This window comes from Nyctibius grandis, chromosome 6, assembly GCF_013368605.1.
Source record: "Nyctibius grandis isolate bNycGra1 chromosome 6, bNycGra1.pri, whole genome shotgun sequence".
Classification (NCBI taxonomy): domain Eukaryota; kingdom Metazoa; phylum Chordata; class Aves; order Nyctibiiformes; family Nyctibiidae; genus Nyctibius; species Nyctibius grandis.
Window position 1 is genome coordinate 81,788,675 of NC_090663.1, and position 19,145 is coordinate 81,807,819.

Sequence of the window (19,145 nt, forward strand, 5' to 3'; positions counted from 1 at the left end):
GAAGGACTGACCCTATTTCAGGATGTTTCCTTATAATATTCAACAGAAATTTTTTAAGTTCAAACACAGAGCTGAGTACAGCTTTAGACAAACAATAGAACATTTTTTGGAGATAAAGATTTAAATGCTCATTTCAATGCTTTTGAACAGTGTTTCAACCTTCCACTTAAAAGACACATTATCATTTAAAAAACAACTTAATCATTCTTTATTACAAATACCAAAGGGCTAGATGATCCCCAAAATAAGAGAGATACTGATTCAAGATTTTTCCAAAATACGTTTTTAGCTTTTGTTTTTATATTCTTGAAGTAAACAAAATGTTTCTGTTCATTCTGAATTAACGTGTTTGTTCAGTTTGATTACAGAATTGTTATTAGTTGGTTTATACTATTTTACAGTAAGCACTTCTGAGAGAATAAATAAATCCTGTTTGTAGACCAAAACCCAATACCAATAATGAAGAGGCATTCTCTTCCTCTACAAACTTTGTCTCACTAAGAAAAAACACAAAAGGTGCTGGAAGAGACAAAGGCAAGGGCTTTCATGTTCCTTCTGTACTAAAATGGCCATGGTAGTTTTGCTCTGTGTGTGGTGTAGCAATCTCTGATGATCCTGATAGCTTGCTTGCTATTTTTGGAATCCTGTCAGTCTCCACTGCAATTTCCATAAATTGTTTTATTCCTAACTACATTGGATTCACTCCACACTGATTTTCATGTCCTAGATTCTGCAGTCAGAGCGGCATTGAACATAAGTCTCTCAACTTTCTCTAGTTTGAGGGGAAAAGCAAGCACTGGGGGACACATCTTCCTAGGACAAACATAAAATCAGTCATTTCCAAACTGATTTGTCTTTTGACTAGACTAAGTACAGGTTTCATTATCTAGAAAGCAGATGCAAATCTACAGAAGTTGTAATGCTTAAAGACAATATGGATTTGATTGTACAGAGGGTACAGCCCCCAGTGGCAGTGCTGTCACTAGCTGTTCCTCGAATTCCTGCCCTGACTGTTGTGACTGCTATTCTTGTCCCATTACGAAATGCTGCATGAACACTGTAGCTTTGTCCAGCCTCTGCTTCTCACTGGACAGATTTAAATAAATTTTCTATCCAGTTCTACCGAACAATATTAAAGATACAAAATAGTCACAAAAGAGAAACTAACTCTCCACTAATCCTTGTTGGAGCTCCAGAATAATATCATAATGAGTCAGATATTGGTTAATTTTGTTTCCAGGGGTTTTAAACTTCTGTTAATTTATTTGCCCAGTGATCAGTGAAAAGCATGACATTTTTCGCTTCTGATTATTCCAAGGAGATTTGTATAATGTATTTTTATACCCACTTAGGGAATGTAGCCTAAGTCCCTTGAGGTAATAGAGGAGCTGAGCTAAATGTCATAGGGCCAGAATTTTAAAAAATTCCTCATGCTCTCTCTTGGCTGCCAGGTGACATTATGCAAGTCACTTTTCTTCTGTATCAGTTTTCCCATCAGTATATATAGGGCTAGATGATGCTCCCTCTGAAAACTGCATTGAGGCCTACGGAGAATGATTATTACTGTGCACCACAACTTCAGAGACAGCCCTTATTCTCAGCATACCGTTTTATGTCCTTGTCCCCCCTGGGCCAGAACTGGATCTGCTATGTGGGTAAAGACAAAGACAGAAGATAGAAAACATTGTGCAAAATAAATGCCCATGAGAAAGCTAACTCACTTCTTGTATTACTCTTTACATATAGAGCAAACTGACTGACTTAGAAACACTGGCTTTGCTGATAGCAACTCTAAGCCATGATTTGGATCACAGGGGGGTGAACAACTCTTACATACAAAGGTAAGTCAGTCTGAGAGAAGGTAAGTAAAAACAAATGAGTACTAAAATCACAGAGCTAAATTAAGTACAACCTAATTGATTTGATGATGTGAAGCTGTGCAAAGGAGCAGGTTTTTACAAAGCAGTAAGTGCAAGAACAGCCAGAAACATTCAAGAGTCCAAAGCAAAGATGCACAACCTCAGCTGTTGACTAACTGCAATGGCAGATGAAGTGAACTCTTTGCAGACTGTGCAGGGACAGCGTCTTCCTGCTCCTGTTTCGGATGTCCCATCGCATTTCCCGTACAGTGACAGCAAAAGGTCCCAGCTTCTCAGGGACAGCGTGTAGGAAACCTGCAGCTTTTCAGATTGCGCCCTGCCCAACCAGCTGTTCCCCGTCTAGTCTGGGCCAGCACAGAGCTGAGATCTGCAGCCATCTGCTACAAAGGTGTCTCCCTACCATTTTGAACTCTGATTCTTTTACTCATGATTTAGCCATGTCTTTTCAGAATTCTAAGTCGATTTGGATAAGATACATATTTAAAATCACATTAAAAATGTGTGACTGTTTTGCATTGATTTTGGGTTATCTGTACTCCTTAACTTTAATCAATTCTGGAATTACAGAAAAAACTTTACAATGCAAAAAGTCAAAATAGGTTTTAAAAACTTGAAACAATATTTTTACCTAACAAAATACTTCGCTTTGAATTTATCAAAACGAAACATCTGAACTCTTCTAAAATTTTCTCCCTATTTTAATTTTAACTAAAAATACTTGTTTTTTTAGAATTTGTTAATAGTTTCAGATGTGCCCAAAATGTGTTTTTCAGTGAATTTAGTATTCACTTCAAAAAACAGTATATGATTCTTCAATTAAATAAACAGCTTGACTTAAAACATGGTATAATGTGATTACAGTGATACGGCAACGTGTCCTGATCTGACCGAGATGGGGAAAAGATACCCAGAAACGTATACTTGTATCTTTTTCTGGCAGAGTTGGAGAGTGGTTTTGAAGCTACCTTTGGAAGAAGTGGTCTGCTGTTCTTGCTGTGTGTGAAGTAAGATATTAGGGGAGGAAAAGTTTGTTTGAGGCAAGAGAATACTGAATGGCAGAAAATAAGTAAGCTGAAGTAGAATTCCTGCCTTTCAGATATATGTTCAGAATAACACTAAGACTGATGTCTTAGCAGAAAAAAAAACCAAACCCCAAAACCCCAGAATGAACCCCAAAACAAAATTGAAAGAGTAACCTTTTTCTAGTTCCCTAATAGGGGATTCCAGCAGTAACTGTAGCCTTGCAGTGCTTGGAACTGGTTAGCTATTTTTTGCTTTATTTATTTAAAAATAAATTTCCTGGAAGACATCTGGAGATGCGTCATCTCCTCTCAAAAATGCCCTGGGAAAGTGTCATAGACAGCAAAATCTAACATTCACACATGCTGTAAAGCGGTGATGATTACAGCTTAATAATTCTTTTTCAATAGAAAGTTCCATGAATTTTGTTTTTAAATCCCTCATTTAAATCTAAATGAAAAGTTATTTTTTCCAGGAACGGATCCCTTTTGTTTCTTCCTTGGAAGCAGGGAGAGTAGATACTTTGCATATGATTCTTTTCTTAAGCAACGGGGTTTCAAAAATTAAAATGGTCCTGGGAGCAGAAATTACAGGAAATGAATTGCTTAAAGGTCTCTCAGTAGATATGTGGGGGTTTTATTTTCTTTTTCTTCCAAACCCCCATGTAAAGTAGGTTTAACAGAAATGCTGTGTACTACAGAAGTAGGACCTGAGTTTATTTCCAGCACTTGGGTCTTCCCATACAGCCAGGGTCTGTAAGTACTGAGCAAGCTCTAGTTTGGTGCAGTACTTGGGAAGATAACCTAAGATATTTCTCACATATGTCTCTGTTCAGCCAGGATGAACTTTAGGGGACACAGTATGCATCCCACTTAAATCAGTGGGAATTTCACCCAGCATGTGTTGGCACCGTCCTACAATTTGTTTCCTTACAGAAACACACAAGCATATTTGCTCTATACTCCTTTTGCAGTGCTCTCAGAGGAGGTGCTGGGCAGCCAGCCCATAATCCTTAGGGGCTTGCATCCTTTAATCTCCCTTTCCGCGTTTTTGTTTGTCTTTCCATCTTTCTCTCCACATTTTTGTGCTTCTTAAATCCCCAGAGTCTCCTCTTATGACTTTTATTTGAGTCTCTGTGTGCACTCACTTACATAGGGAGCCAATCCTGCAACCACTAGTTCATGTGAACGATCCTTAACCATACAAAAAGTCCCATGGAACTATATGCTAAAAAAGAATTTCTTACATGATTAAACATTTGTAGGTCAGATTATAATTAAGAGTAATAGATTCAAGATAAGCAGCAAAACAGACTTCCAAAAGAATCCTGATTTAGTTGAAGAGATGACATAAGCAACATGGGACCAGGGGCTGAAAATGAAGATATAGTAGCAAAAGCTAAGAACTGTATTATGCAATGAGGAACAGGGGGAAATTAGAAATCCTCAGAGAGGAGGAGTTTCTGTATTTTGTCTGAAGCAACTCAAACAGTAAATTCTATTTTCTAGACTAAGCTAGCTTTAAATTCTGTATCCACACAGTTGGTTTCATGCTGTTTTCCACTGCCTGTAGTACAACCAACATTTTGTTTCCCTTTTGGATTTTACCCAGGGCAAAGGGTAGGTAACAATATTGCAGTAGTTTGGTCATGAAGAGAGTGGTGATGAATGAAGTACCAATACAGTTACTAACTCTGGGAAATTACTTGATCAACATTTTGGGCCCTGCACCGGAGCCCACTGAGGTCAGCAGGAATTTTTCCATTGGTATCAGCGGGCTTCCGATTAGGTCTGCATTATTACTTACAAGCTCAGTAGCTGAGCTGACTAAATATGCCAGGCAGGTGTTTAAAATGTTACAAAACCTAAAACTATCACTTAAATTTTACTAGTGAATGAACCCTTCTTGTTGCCTTTCCTTTTCATACAAGAACTTTCACTCTTCATAAAACCTTGTATTACATTCTCACTCCTTGTGTGCAGCTGGCCTCTACAGGTAACAGAAGGCAGAAAACTAGAGTTGTCAGTGCTCTGGCAAAGTAACAGCATTGTCTTTTTATCTGTACTGCCCTTGCATCCTTCCAAATGTATTCACAGAGAAGGGGGAAAGGAACTAGTTAGGAACAAGCATGGGTAGGTGGGGGTAAACCTATAATGAGAAGGGGACATTAAAAGGGAAGTTATTTCTGGATTAGTAATATGTTTAATTTGATTTTTCCATCTGATGGGTCTTTTTACTCCTCAGAAGCGAACATCCACTGGCTCAACTGTATTGCCACTCAATCATGGAGCATCATCATTTTGATCAATGCCTTATGATCCTGAATAGTCCAGTGAGTGCCACATTTTCGTGTATGCTGAAGGAAACTATTCCCTATTTACTTTTTATTTTTAGCTTTTGGATAGAATCCCACCCTTATACATTCCTAAGTGATTTTTATTCCTTTTTGGGTAAAGAAAGCAAATGCAGCAGTTTTGAAATCACCGTTCCATTGCTGAGTGCCACCAAACCTTTCCAAGCGTTGCCTGATAAGGGAAGCCTTGCTAATAATATCCTTTTGAGTACCTGCTTCCTTGGACCAAAGGAAGCAAAAGGCTTTGTTGCCATTTTCATGACCTCTTATGAACCACCAAATGAACCCAAGTCCTTGCTCTCATTTCAAAAAACATTCTGGCCTACACATACACAAAGCAGTCCTAATGAGACCAAACCAAACACTGCTAGTGTTGACATTCCAAAGTAAAGCCAAACCTAAGTTAAATAAATATGCAAATAAAACTACATTCTTCTTGTTTTATATTATTAACTAATTCTAAGACCAGTGATCCAGCATGTGCAATCATTTCAAAGCAGTATATTTTCACTGCTCATTTTGTATCACAGCTATGGTACTTCAGCATCCTTTGTATTGTAATGATTCTTTCCTATTCAGACAGGAAAATATGGAAAAAAAGTGGAGGCAGGTCGCCATTTCACCAGCTCCATAGTGCGTTGGTTTAACAGTGGGCTGCTGAGCTTCTATTTCTGTGTAATAGCTTGTTATACATGTTGCTTCATAAAAGCAAAATATTTTCAGTTACATGAAGTGTATAGGCAGGTAGTGGAATCTGTTATAGTTCCTCTGCTTAAGGTGGGGGGCGAAGAGGAAAGACAAATGCTATGATACAGCTAGTGGCAAATTTAATTTTGATGAATGAAATGGACTTAAAGGCTTTGATGGTGCCCTGCGTGCAGTTTCATTTTGTAATAGTCAATTACGACGCTGTTGCTGTGCGGCTTTCTGCCATTACTCAAGACGACTGGAATTTTTATTTTTAAATTGGGGAATCTGCAAAAGGAAGCAGGGTAAAAGAATGACATCAGATGTCAGCAAGCAACTCATAATGATTTAGTATCTAAGAGATATTTTAGCAAACTAGTGTGCTGTTGCCCATTTTACTGATAACACTGGTTTTGTTTTTTTGTAAAGGGAAATCAGATTCTCAGCAGCCTTTCCATTGAAGAATACAAGGCCACACTGAAAATGATAAAACAAGCCATTCTTGCCACAGACCTAGCACTATACATAAAGTAAGTCAGAGGCAGGTTTGGTTGGATAGTCATTGCTGGATGTTTGGATTGTGTCAGCATGCTGCAAAATCTTTGTTTTAACTTCTTTTAAAGGAGGAGAGGAGAATTTTTTGAACTTCTAAGGAAGAAGCAATTTAATTGGGAAGATCCCACACAGAAGGAGCTATTTTTGTAAGTAAAACAGAATGATTAAGAAGTCGGTTAATATTATTAGGTACCCAATTCTCCATGCCATGTTGCTATGAATTTCATTAAAACCAGCAGATCTGTGTGCTCTGGGCCTGTACAAACTGGCACTGGCACGTAGGTCACTGAATGACTCCCTGGGTCTGAATTCCTAAGTCTACAACCTGTATAATAAACTTTGTTAAGTAGCACGTGGAGTTACATGAGCATTTCTGTTCTTCCTAAAGAGTGTAGGGTTCCTGTCTAGGTGCCATGTTCTTTTGCTGTTGATACTTTGTACTGAAATACTGAATTGCTGAAACCAATAACTAAAGATTCAGGACAGGCAGTTTGTTGGGAAGCTGATTCCTTACTGGCAGTGAAGAAAAAAGGAGATTAAGAATAGAGACACATATTGTAATGCACAGCTACAGAAAAGCAGGCTTACCTAGGCTGTCTCAGAAAGGAAAGGATGCCATATTTCAAATTCAGTGCCTTTAAAAAACAATCTAATTTAGTCATGTTCTACATCTATTCTTATTTCAGTCCTTGGCCCTCATACTGTCAATAAAGATGGCAGTCACTGCTAATGTCAGAAATCAATAAATGTGCTGTCTGTCCAGTAGCAAATAGAATGAAACAGTTCATTTGATGTGAATCCACCGAATGAGCCAGTCCAGATTTGCTCATGTCTGTGTGCTCATTTCACACAGGCGAAAGTCTACCACATCATCGAGCCTTGGATACCTTTATAACTTTGCTTTAATTTCTGACTTGTTTTGCTGATTTGCTGATTGCTAATTTCTGCTTTGTTTTTCTGACTTGGATGTTCCTTGAAATTTTATATTCTATTTTACTAATCACTTGACTTGGTGACTACATACATTTCACAATACAGTGGTTCATAGATTTCTTTCTGGTTTTTTCTACAGAGCAATGCTGATGACTGCTTGTGATTTATCAGCCATAACCAAACCGTGGCCAGTTCAGCAACGGGTATACGCTTAATTTTAAGATTTGCTAAATACAAACTCTGTGTAACAGCTTTTGCTTCCTCCATCCAGTCCTTATTGCAAAGGCAGTGGTGGAATGCAGAGCCTTAGGAAACAGTCCTTCAAAGTGCTGTACGTGGATTGAAGGCTTTCTCAGGTCTTTGTGGCAAGATCTGTGCATTTAGCTATGTCACCATGTTATCAGTAATCGGAAGGTAAACCAGGAATCTTTGTTCTTGCCAACATTTCTGTGTAACTACAAGGCAGTCAATTGATACAACACACTAGTATCAGCTGACTTTTTCTATGTGTTGACCATTCCAACTGTTATCAGTGGTAAGATGCCTCTGTGCCATTTTATTCACTTTGCTTTGTCAGACTAAATACCAGCACACACAGGTGTTTTGCTTGTGCACAGACGTGTGCATGAAGAATTCTAAAAGTTATCTGTTAAGCTGGAGCATCTCATTATGGGGGGGGTCCCAACTGAATATATCCTAAAGAGAGATGGGAAACACAGGAACAAGTTTTGATTGTAGGTAGCAAGCAAACTTTTAGAGCTCTCAATGTGTGAAATCTCTTACAGATTGCTGAGCTTGTAGCTACTGAGTTCTTTGATCAAGGAGATAAAGAGCGGAAGGAACTCAACATAGAACCAACAGTAAGTGACAGAATCATGCAGAATCACTTCTTTCAAAATGGATTTCACAAACAGCACTTCACATTCCTTTCAAAAGCCACAATTTCTCCCACTGACTGGAATACAGGACCAACTCCTTCCCTGTCTTCCTAGTAGTCAGTTTTCTTCTGCGGTTCCCAAATACCAACAGTGTGTCATTATCGCTGAGCCAGAAGAACAGACAGCATTATTTCTTCTAAATCAGTCTTATTAAATTGTCTAGGAAATACATTCCTAAAATGGTACCTGTTTGCAACCTATCCAAAACCAGTAAGCTTCTCTATTCATCTAGCTATTTGGGCTCTGTCAGTCCAAAGACAACCCCCGAAGGCAAGTCATGCAGTCAGGTTACCTGCATTGTAACACATGTACTGATACCCTGCTGTGCTGAGCTTGCTGTGCTTTTTAAGGTGCTGCTTTTTAATTCCAGCCTGTCTCTTTGGGTTTGGTTGGGTTTGTTATTTAATGCGTTTAAATACAGAGCTTGTTTACTTCTTATCTGCAGGATCTAATGAACAGAGAGAAGAAAAATAAAATTCCCAGCATGCAGGTTGGGTTCATAGATGCTGTTTGTTTGCAGCTGTATGAGGTATGGTGCTTAAGAAAGAATTGCAAATATCTAAAACCAGAACTGCTCACTGTAGCCTCTAGTAGATGCAGATTTAAAATTAGAATAAAAATAAAATAAAAACCTAGTCCCTTAGTTAAAAAATTTTTTTTTTTGTTATATATTGCATATGGTTCATTATTCAGTTGAAGAAATGATTATTTTAGTATTTATCAGTAATGGTATGTTTGTCTGATTAATGTATTTTGTTATAATTTTTTTAAACCTAGTGGTAATTGCTGTGCTCTGCACACTCAGTGTTAGATCCCTGGGTTATATTCTGGATTCCAGCAGCTGGAGTGAGCTGCAATGATCATCAGGGAAAGTCACAAAACTAATGCTTTGCTATCTAGGAAGAGAATGGTATTCATGCAGTGCATTAATAAAAAGTGTTGTTTCAGAGTTTTAAAGAATTCGGAATTCTTCATGCAAAAGGTGATATGCTATGTATAGGAAATCTACCCGAGTTTATTTCCCATCCCATTTTTTTCTTTCTGTTTCATCACACACAAAAGCAGTGCATGAGAGAATTCATTGAAATGTTTTTCATCCTGGTCACAAACTGTATAAGCAAATACCTGGTCAGATCTAGTGTGAAACAAGACATAATGATTTCTGATTTTTTTAAACCAGTAAAGCACTAGCGTGAAAGCCTGTTCATTGGGACTGTAGCAAGTATCTTACAGGAACTGAGGTGAGAAAAAGAAAGGTGAGGAACAGATAGCTTAACTCTTAAGAATCTTCTAGTGGGAGGAACAAGGTGATGACTCAAATTTTTCCCTCTTACACAGTAAACTTTGCTAAAAAGAATCCGCACCCACCAGTTGGAAGGAAACAAGGACAGAGGAAGGAGAGGGAGCTACTAGCTGCTGCCCCTGAAATTCACATGTTTCTGTGCTGTAGAAACTGTTTGTCAGGAAAATAAGGCAGCCTTTGCTGGGAAGCCTCAGAAAACCATCTCCAGTAGGAAGTAGGCTATTGAAAGAAGACTGAGTATCTGTGGCAAGGTACAGCCTATACAAACAGAAAATCCTTTGAACAGTACACCTGAGCAGGTTTGAATGCCCACAGCTCCAGAGCCTGAACTTCTATACGTTTTCTTGTTAGGGGAGGGCTTTACCTTTCCATTTATGAAAAGACCATAAAATTTTCAATTATTTACTCTGAAATATGCGCTGCAGCTTACATCAACAATTAACAAGTGGTACTAGTCCAAACTGTACCCAGCTCCTGTACAGTTCCTGCAAGGAAATGAGGTGCATGAGTAATTTCTAGGTACTGTGTCCCTGCTTTGTAACGGCAGCTTTGTTATGCCACAGTGAATACAAAGCCATTCCTGGTTAGCAGCCAAAAGCACCTACAAATGTTTGCAGTCTCCTCTTTAAAGTCTTCTCTTTAATTGGGGAAGAAAGAAGGAGATGCTACATCCACAGGAGAGCGTCTAAGCAGCATCTTTTTATTCAGAACATGTTGCCTCTTACAGCTTTCCATGTATCAGTCTTACTTGTCATCTTGTCTCAAGTCTGACCTGAACTGGAACAGCACGTAGCAGGCTGACAGTATCTGGGACTTTATATAGGCTCAGAGTATGCCAGCATTTGTCCTGATCTGACAGATAAGTGAGAGTGACTTACCTGCAGAGAGCACTAAAGAGGATGGTGAGCCTATGAGAAAGTGATAAAGCCCATAACAGTACTGATAAATCCAAGGAAGGGGCTATGGTTTGAGCTGGTCCAGTGTTTGTTTATTTTGACTGGAGTACAAGTAGGGGATATTGCCTGCTTACACAGATCTTTGTTTTCTTCAGTGAGTAATAAATGGTAAGACATATAAACAACTTCAGTGTTAATTTTCAAAGTAACAAGCACACAGTTCACTCTCCAGCATTCTAGTGCTATAAAAGCAAACAATAAACAGGGTTGTAACAACAGCCTTTTCACTGTTTTCTTAGCTTCCTTGCAGTCAGCAGGAATTTGAAACACAATGCAGAGATGAGTTCCCAATACAACACTGCAAATATGTGACTTACCATGTTATTCAGAGTAGTTCAGATCCCATTCAGCTGAAGCTTTCTGGCTTGTGTTAGCTAGTGCAGTTAAACTGAATGATCTACAAGTCTTCCCTTTAAGTTCAGAAATCTGAAAAAACAAGAGAAATGTGTTTCACTCTCTTCATTTTTTAATTGAAAAAAGTACCATCTAGCACTTTTAAATGCTGTTTAGATATATTCAGATAAATAAAACAGGAAAACTCCAGAGATACTTGACAGCCCCATTCTTCTTATAGTGCTGTAAATCAAGAATAATTTGATTAAGTTTACTGGAACTAATGAAGCAGCCTATAAAGCCAAAAGGGAAAGGAACTATGAAGATTTACACAAGCTGATCATTCAGTAGGGTCTCTGTGTAAAGTTACAGAAGAATTAGACATTGATACCTCACATTATTTGAATGAGACCTGAATTCCATGTGAAATTTGGTCTGATTTTATGTTTTGTACAGTGACTAGCAGAGGGGCCAGGATTCTTCTCTGTGTACTTTGCAGTTGGTCATAGTAGTCGTAGGCTCAAACACTCTTTCCCATAACTTGTCAGCCCTCATTGTCTGAACTATTAAAGTCTCACTTTACGCTTTTGAATAGTGTGACTTCATTCCAAAAGCCAAGAGAACCCTTGATGCAAGTAAGGATTGACTGTCATAGTGTGAGGGTACATTTTCATGACTTCCATCAGGAAAGAAAAAAATACAAAAATACTTACGAATTTTTCTTTTATTTTTTCAATTCTATATTTAAACATCAGAATCCAGTTTTCCTTCACTCTGATATAGTAACACATGAAAAACACTTGACTGACTTCAGTCACAGTTATTCCTAAAAGGCACTAAGTGTCAAATGTAATTTATCTATCGTGTGCCAAGTGTCTTGAATCCAAATATTGCTGAGAAAACTCCTCTGAGTCTGTTGATACACCATCAGTGAGTATGGTCCCATTGACTATACCTGTTCTGTGTCTGATTACCATTCCAAGGTCATCCTCGTGACCAGCCTTGCTATACATTCAAAGGACTGGCTTGCGAACAAAGTCCATGCGTAGTACTTCACTGGGAATACTGGACAGGTCCCTTGTGCATAATACAATGAACTTATCGTGGTTCCTTCTGCATCTATGTATCAAGTGCTGTATGGACACTGCTGCTCAGTCTAGTCTCTAGTGCCAGGTAATTGTGTCCATGTTTGATGTGCAGCAGGAAGCCTTCCTTGAAGTTCAAAATACAAGCTCCATTTCAATTATAGACAGACCTCGTATTTCAATCATTCTGGTCTCTCTCATGGTCATCTTTAAGAACACTTTTTTTGTTGTTAAATGTAATCTGTTTTACGTGTTCTTAATTTATTTCAGGCCCTAACGCATGTGTCAGAGGCCTGCTACCCTTTACTGGATGGCTGTAGAAAAAACAGGCAGAAATGGCAATCCTTAGCTGAACAACAAGAGAAGAATCTGATTAATGGAGAAAGCAATCAAGCCAAACGGAACTGAGATGCTGATTTAACAACCTCGAGCTTAAGTTCATATAGAAGACATAGTAATAGGGGAGTACTGCATTTTGCTAAACACTGTATGAATTTGGCTTATGTTTTGCCACTGCTGTATTATTTTTCCACATTTCAAGATATAGCATGACCATGTATATGCCAAGGTTATATAAAGATAGTATGTTTCTTTTATTACATCTGATTGAGATGGAAAAAGATCTGCAAGGGTAGTTTTTGCTACCCTATTCCACAAGAAGGTACGCGTGCAGTTACTTGACTGTCCCCGAGAGCCTATTACTTTATAGATGTATATAGTTGTTTAGTGATCATGTTGTGGCCAGTATCTTAAGAGACTACTGCATTTCGCACCTTTTTTCCTCTTCCAATCTTGCTGTGTTATAAAAGTAATGAGCAGTCCTGCCTGTTCTCTTCCCAGAGGTTCAGAGGAAAGATTGGGACTAACTCTGGGGAGCCTAATCCAGCATATACTATGCTAACCTCTTTCAAGAGACAGAACTGGGCTTTGAAGTGAAAAAGCCCCAGAATCTGTGCACCCAGTAGTTTTTTTTCATATTAGAGGAATGTCTTAACAAATGTCTTGCATTTGGAGAATTTTTTAAAAACCCTGTGAATTACTAGGCAGTGGGGGCTTAGGAGTTTTGTGGTAGAAGTGTCATAATTATCCATGAATAATGGAAACTGCTTGAAGATTGATGAAATATCTCAACATAACTGACAGGCTGCCATGGAAAAATGGCTCCCGTAGAAAGCTGCAAGAAGCACACACACAGAGATATGGAAACTAAACAGGATCACTTTTATATGCTGGTTTTAACTTCATTTGGAAGTTGAATTTAACATAATCATAACCAACAGACTGAATCACAGGCAGGAAGAGTAGAAGAGAATGTGACTGCAAGAGCAAGAGATGAAAATCTGAATCAGAATGACGCAGGAATGGCACACCTCTGGTGACTATCAATGACTGATTCTTTAGGCCAGTGCTATTATGAAATGGCTGTGACCACTTTGAAGGAAGTTTTATGTTAACATCTTTTAAAAATCATTTTTAGCATTAATGTTAACAATGATTAATCACAATGTCTTAAAGGAATCGGAAAAAAGAATACTGAAAGAAAAATAGCCGAGAATGCTACAGGGATTTGCCATTTGTATGTGAGGCATTAACATTCAGAAAAGTAAGAAATCGATTAACTTGCACTAGTAAAAAAAGCAACATTGATATTTTATTTAAATGAAGATGACTAATAAAACCAGTTTTGAATTGGGAACCAGTTCAAGAAAATATACACATTAGACAAACCCCAAAAGAGTAATACAAAGAGACTACTGTTCTTTGGGTAGGCAGGATTAGGAGATTAACGTCAGCAATCTGAGATTGGTTAGCAGTAGGTGTAACTTAAGCTGCAGAGAGACACAGAAAATGTTGGGGTTTTTTAATCTGTAGTAATGCTTTTTCAGTGAAAATCAGCAATAGTATTAGGCAACAGTAATACGTTTGGGATTGTACTTTGAAGTGTGGGAGTTTGTTTCTGTCACAGTAATCCAGAAAATTCTAGTTGGCAACTGCAATAAATTCTATTTCCCAGGAGATTATCAATCCCACCTTGTAAGAGCTGGTCAGGAAGACAGGGAAAAAACCCTCTTTTTATCAGTCTCTGCGTGTAGATAAACTATACCAGAAGCTAACAAAAGGTGAAGCAAATGTTTCAAAAGGTTTGACGATACTGAGTTTCATAGTAGATTCTTTTTTAAATGTAGAATAAGGTATTCTGATAGTCTGCAGCATTTCTGCCAACCTAAATTATTTATCACTGATTAAATCCTATCTCAAACTTCTCCAATGACTACCAATAATGCATTATTGCAGCTGAATATGAAAACATTTTTCTACAAAAGTATTTCTCCTGGCTTTTTTTTCTAGATTTTCAAAAAAAGTATGGAATTCAACACTTAAGAATTCCAGGGCCACTGTTATGCAGTGCTCCATATGTGTATTTATACGGAAACACAGTACACTGTATTTATGTAGTATGTCATAGCTATGCAGAAAAATGACAGCAGCCTGCCCCCCCAAAAAAGTTTTTAGGTACTTTTTGATAAATAGGAAACTTTGCTTTAGGATTTGCATAGTCCTTGTATATTCTTTTCCTTGAATGCTTGAGATACTGAAATATAATTATTATGCTAAATGATGAGATACATATTTAATATAAATAAAGTATATGTATATAAAGGTGTATTCTTGCTACTGTGGTTGAGACTAGTAATTCATGGTGACAACACAGCAAATCAACTATGGTGGCATTACACTGTAGTGACATATCATTTGCATTAAGATCCCAGTATTTGTTTGCTATATTGTGTGTTCAACAGAGCTTTATTATGACATAAATTTATAACTACTACAAAGGAGTGGTGGATTCATACCTTTGATTTGAAGAAAATGGACATGATGTTGCATTTTTTCAAAGGTTCACTTAAAATGAACACAGTTATACAGTATATGCGTATATTTAATTACGTATCTGTACACATTTATCCCACAGAATCTCTTCCACTACAAAGGTTCGAACATATATAGAAATACAGTTGCTAGTAAATAAACCATTTAAATGTCATAATACATTTGTATCTGTATATGTTTCTATAAAACCAACCCCTTTAAACGACTGGTTGAAGAACCTCAAAAGCATAGATTGCTGTACTTCATGGAATTTCAGAGTGATCAAATTGTTTATATAGTGTTTTACTCTGAAGGCAAAGTCAGAGTGTGCTGGTTTGGTGTCATAGCTTTGTGTGAACTGTTTGCAGAAATGGCTCATTCCTTTCATAATGTAGATAGGTCACAGTGTGAAAAAAAAAGCCAGGCTGTTTTCTGCCTGAAATTCATTGCCTTCAGAATTCAACATTTTCAAACCCAGCTAGTGGATTACAGCCGTGCAGCTGCCATTAATTTCATCATGAGTTGTGTATATAATTATTTTAGTCAAGTCTCAAACATATTCTCCCCAACTTATATTGTCTAGCTAAAGCAATCAGTGCTTTTAGCAATCAGGATTATACAAGAAACAAGCACAAACGGAGTTTTTATCTCTTTGTCAGTTCAGTCTTAAGTCCATTAAAGCCATTTTGAAATCTGATACTTAAGTCTTCGCGTACAGAATTTGTCCCACTAATTTTTAGCACTTGTCTCAATGAAGTTAGTATCCTACTTGTTCTTGGACACAGACATATTTTCTTTTAAAGTCACTCCGCAGCATAGTTTAATGCTTAAAGTACACTTTTCTTTCTTTGTTCCCCTTCTGAAAAAATTGTCATACTATTAACATATGCAAAATTACTGATTAACCCTACCTATTCTAATTAAAAAAAAAACAGTGAGGCTCTTAAGCTGTAGGTAGTACTTCTTTTCCAACAAGTTAGTTACACGTCCAGTATTAGCTGTAGAAGGTTTTCTATTATCTCACACAATAAAAGAAAGGAGGGGAAAATAATGTAATGATTTTGGAGATGGTATTGATTTTTAATTCATAGCAGTTTAAAGTCAAAAGCAGATTACTCTCATATCTTCACAGAATACAAGTGGGCTAATGATAAACATGAATAACCTATTCCATTGATGACCAGCTGATCTCTCTTTACCAAGCCTGATTTTATGCATCTCCCTCTGACAATTGCATGCATGTAAAGATGAACTTTTGAATCCAATGCATTTTATCTGGCAGTGGCACAAACTGACAGAATCAGAGCACTGTCTAATTCATATGTGAGATTTTTCAAAATTACTAGGTAACTGATTTTCCAATCCATTATACAGAAAGCTTATGAAAAGTCAGATCTAGCCCCTTAAAATTAGGGGATGTTGCCGGAGTGATCTGGTTGGTGCCCCTTGCAGTTATGCAGGAGAAGGTAGCAGAGAGTTTTGATGGAAAAAATGCCTCACTCATAATAAATTCATACATTTTAAAGGTTTTATAGAGACCTAGTATTTCTGTCAAATTTATACATTAGCTTTAGTTAAGGCTCTTGTCTCTGTGATACTGTAGTTTCTTCTTCATGTCAAATCACGTGCAGTTTACATTCCACAAGGTTTCAGCTTTATTTCACAGTTCCCTGCTGTACTTCAGGGACTTGCACTAATTTGAAAGATAAGCTTGAACATTGGAGCTTGAATGAAAAAATTAGTTTGGCCAGAGTATGATAAATAATGAGGGCTGGATTTTTTGGTTTGGACTTTCACAGGAACAAGAAACATCACAGAATCTGGCCTGGTAATAAGTGACGCTTGCTAAATACAGCAACTTGTGACAGCAAGATATTTTATCTTTGTTATTGCTAGATGAATGGAAATTGCATGGGAAAGTTTATTTTCCACATAAAGAAGTTTGTTTCCATAGAGAAACTCATATCTAAGTACCACTGTTTGTAAATGTATATTTATGTGATCATGGTATATAATAGCTAGTTTCCACTAACTTTCACAGCATGAGCTCGTCATGCCAGGGCCTACGGCATGCTCAAATGCCCATTTGAATTCAATTATAGGATTCCCATTTACCTCAGTGGGAGCTGGACTGAGCTGTATAGAAAGTTAAAAAATGGGTCAAATCCACCTTTTTTACCTATAAAGAGGGACCAAACTCTTACCCTTGGTAACACCTGCCTCACCTGCTCTTTGCTGTATTCAGCTATTCCTGCTGATGCCCAAGGTACCTTACACATGTAACTGAAGTTAGAATTTGAGCCCTCTATGTATTCAACATGGCAGACAACTGCATGCATCTCGTGAAGAATGTAGTGTGAAATGCACTGTAAATAGTTTTAATATACATTTCTATTATAGTTTAATAAAAATCTTAATCACAGTCACTAGCCACTGAGTTTGTCCATTTGTATTCTTTTAAAAATATTTGAACAAGTATATAGTTTCTGGGCACAGTATTTTTGTACTAGGTTAAGGGGGTTACTCTGTATATTATGTTTTGCCTTTAAGCAGTATTAAAGTCTTCTGAATGTTACATGTTCTCACTTGCTTCTGTCCTACGACTACTTAGTAAAACTAGTTACATTACCTAAGAGAATCATTAGTCTTGCTTACTGTACAGCTGATAGAGAATATAGAGTCAGGTTATTTTCTATGGTCAAATTGCTGCTTATTACTTATTTCCTCATTCTTCTCTTTGTACTGTTTTCATGCTTTTGAAAATAAAAAGGACGATGTCAAATTTTACTGTTTGTTAATTAATATTACTGAGGTTGAATTTTCAACACCTCGTTGTTCCCTGATTCAAATCATTGCTTCTGTAAATTTATATTTTATAACAACTTCTCTAGGTCCTAGAAATCCTGAAGAGAAAAACTTCACTATTAATATCAAGATACTTTTAAGTATTACTGAGATGAGCCAGTGGTAAAGTTCTTCTCATTTAAAAACAGCAAAATATATTTCACTGCTACTAACCACTAGAGAGCACTGCAGCCACACTTAGGAGCTGTCAGAAACCAGTTTATTTATTGGGTGAGTAGAACCAGCAAATACAACTGTTACACAAATCCATCCTCATCCTCTGCCCCCAAATATCAAGTCCTGGGGTAGCATGTAAGAGAGATGGAAACAGTCAAACCCAGTGATTTCAAACAAAACTGTGAAAAAATTATTTTTGACAACAAAAGCCTCATCATGTCCAAACTGCTGATCCTGGAAGTAATTCTAGACCAATGGGCTTTTTGGCAATTTCTGTTCTTTGCCTATTAGGTTCTCCACAGCAACACTTCTGGCCTGACTTTTTTTAGCTCTAGGCAAAACCAAAAAGTATGTACATCCCTGACAAACAACAGTCTCATTCAAAAAGTTATGAAGGGCCAGATTTAGTTCAGCACAAAACACGAGCACTGTTTGCTTGAACCAACTGCAATTTATGAGTGCAACTGAACAACTGTCTATGTATATCTACATCTATCAGGTAACCGTTTGCTGTTGGGACTACAGTCTTTCCAGCCCACTCACCAACCTAGTCATGCTCCTGCTTAGCCTTTGCTGGCCTACTGAATGTTTGAATTCATCTCTGAGAAGTGGTGCAGTTTTCAACAGGAGTACTGGAATACATTTCTTACCCAGCCCAGTAAAGAATATAACCTTGAACAAGAGCATTTTTATTGAAGAGGCGAAAAAGAGTATTACACTCGGTCTTTCACATATCACACAACTACGATGCCTTTTTAACAAATGGAAAAGACAATAGCTCCTTCCTCCAGCCATATTTTTAGCAACAGTGGTGACAGCTATTGCTGACACACATTTCACATTCGTGTGAAATCTCACCCGTTAAGATTTTTCAGAAATAATTCAAATGTGCGAGTTTGTTATAGTACTAAGCTTTAGGATCTAAATTTATGGAATCTGACAGCCATTGAGTTTTTCAGCCCTTCAGAGGAGATTAGCATTTCTTAGCATGTACATAAGTTTAGAACTTCAATTTCAGTTGAAGAGTATCACAAGTTATAAACACAGTAAATTTTCAGTTCAGTATTTACAATTCAGAATTTCTTGAAATACCTGGCTGCATGTTTTCCCCCATTATTCCAAAGCTCTTATTTTATTTAACATGGAAATTTATTTTTACACTTCCTGAGAGATTGAATTGTTCTCCAAACAGCTGCATTATTTTCTCTTC

At 37.4% G+C, this 19,145-nt stretch overlaps 1 protein-coding gene across 5 annotated transcripts in view; it reads left to right on the forward strand.

Moving 5' to 3' along the window:
- Nucleotides 1-15,092, forward strand: part of PDE5A (phosphodiesterase 5A) — a 128,508-nt gene extending 113,416 nt beyond the window's left edge. For all 5 annotated transcript variants that reach the window (XM_068403151.1, XM_068403148.1, XM_068403150.1 and 2 more), the window contains 8 exons: nt 1,747-1,841; nt 5,145-5,232; nt 6,370-6,470; nt 6,564-6,641; nt 7,568-7,631; nt 8,214-8,288; nt 8,812-8,895; nt 12,314-15,092. In XM_068403151.1, the coding sequence (XP_068259252.1) occupies nt 1,747-1,841; nt 5,145-5,232; nt 6,370-6,470; nt 6,564-6,641; nt 7,568-7,631; nt 8,214-8,288; nt 8,812-8,895; nt 12,314-12,451 (723 nt within the window). In that variant the 3' untranslated portion in view covers nt 12,452-15,092. The remainder of the gene's footprint in view (nt 1-1,746; nt 1,842-5,144; nt 5,233-6,369; nt 6,471-6,563; nt 6,642-7,567; nt 7,632-8,213; nt 8,289-8,811; nt 8,896-12,313) is intronic.
- Nucleotides 15,093-19,145: the final 4,053 nt, after the last annotated feature.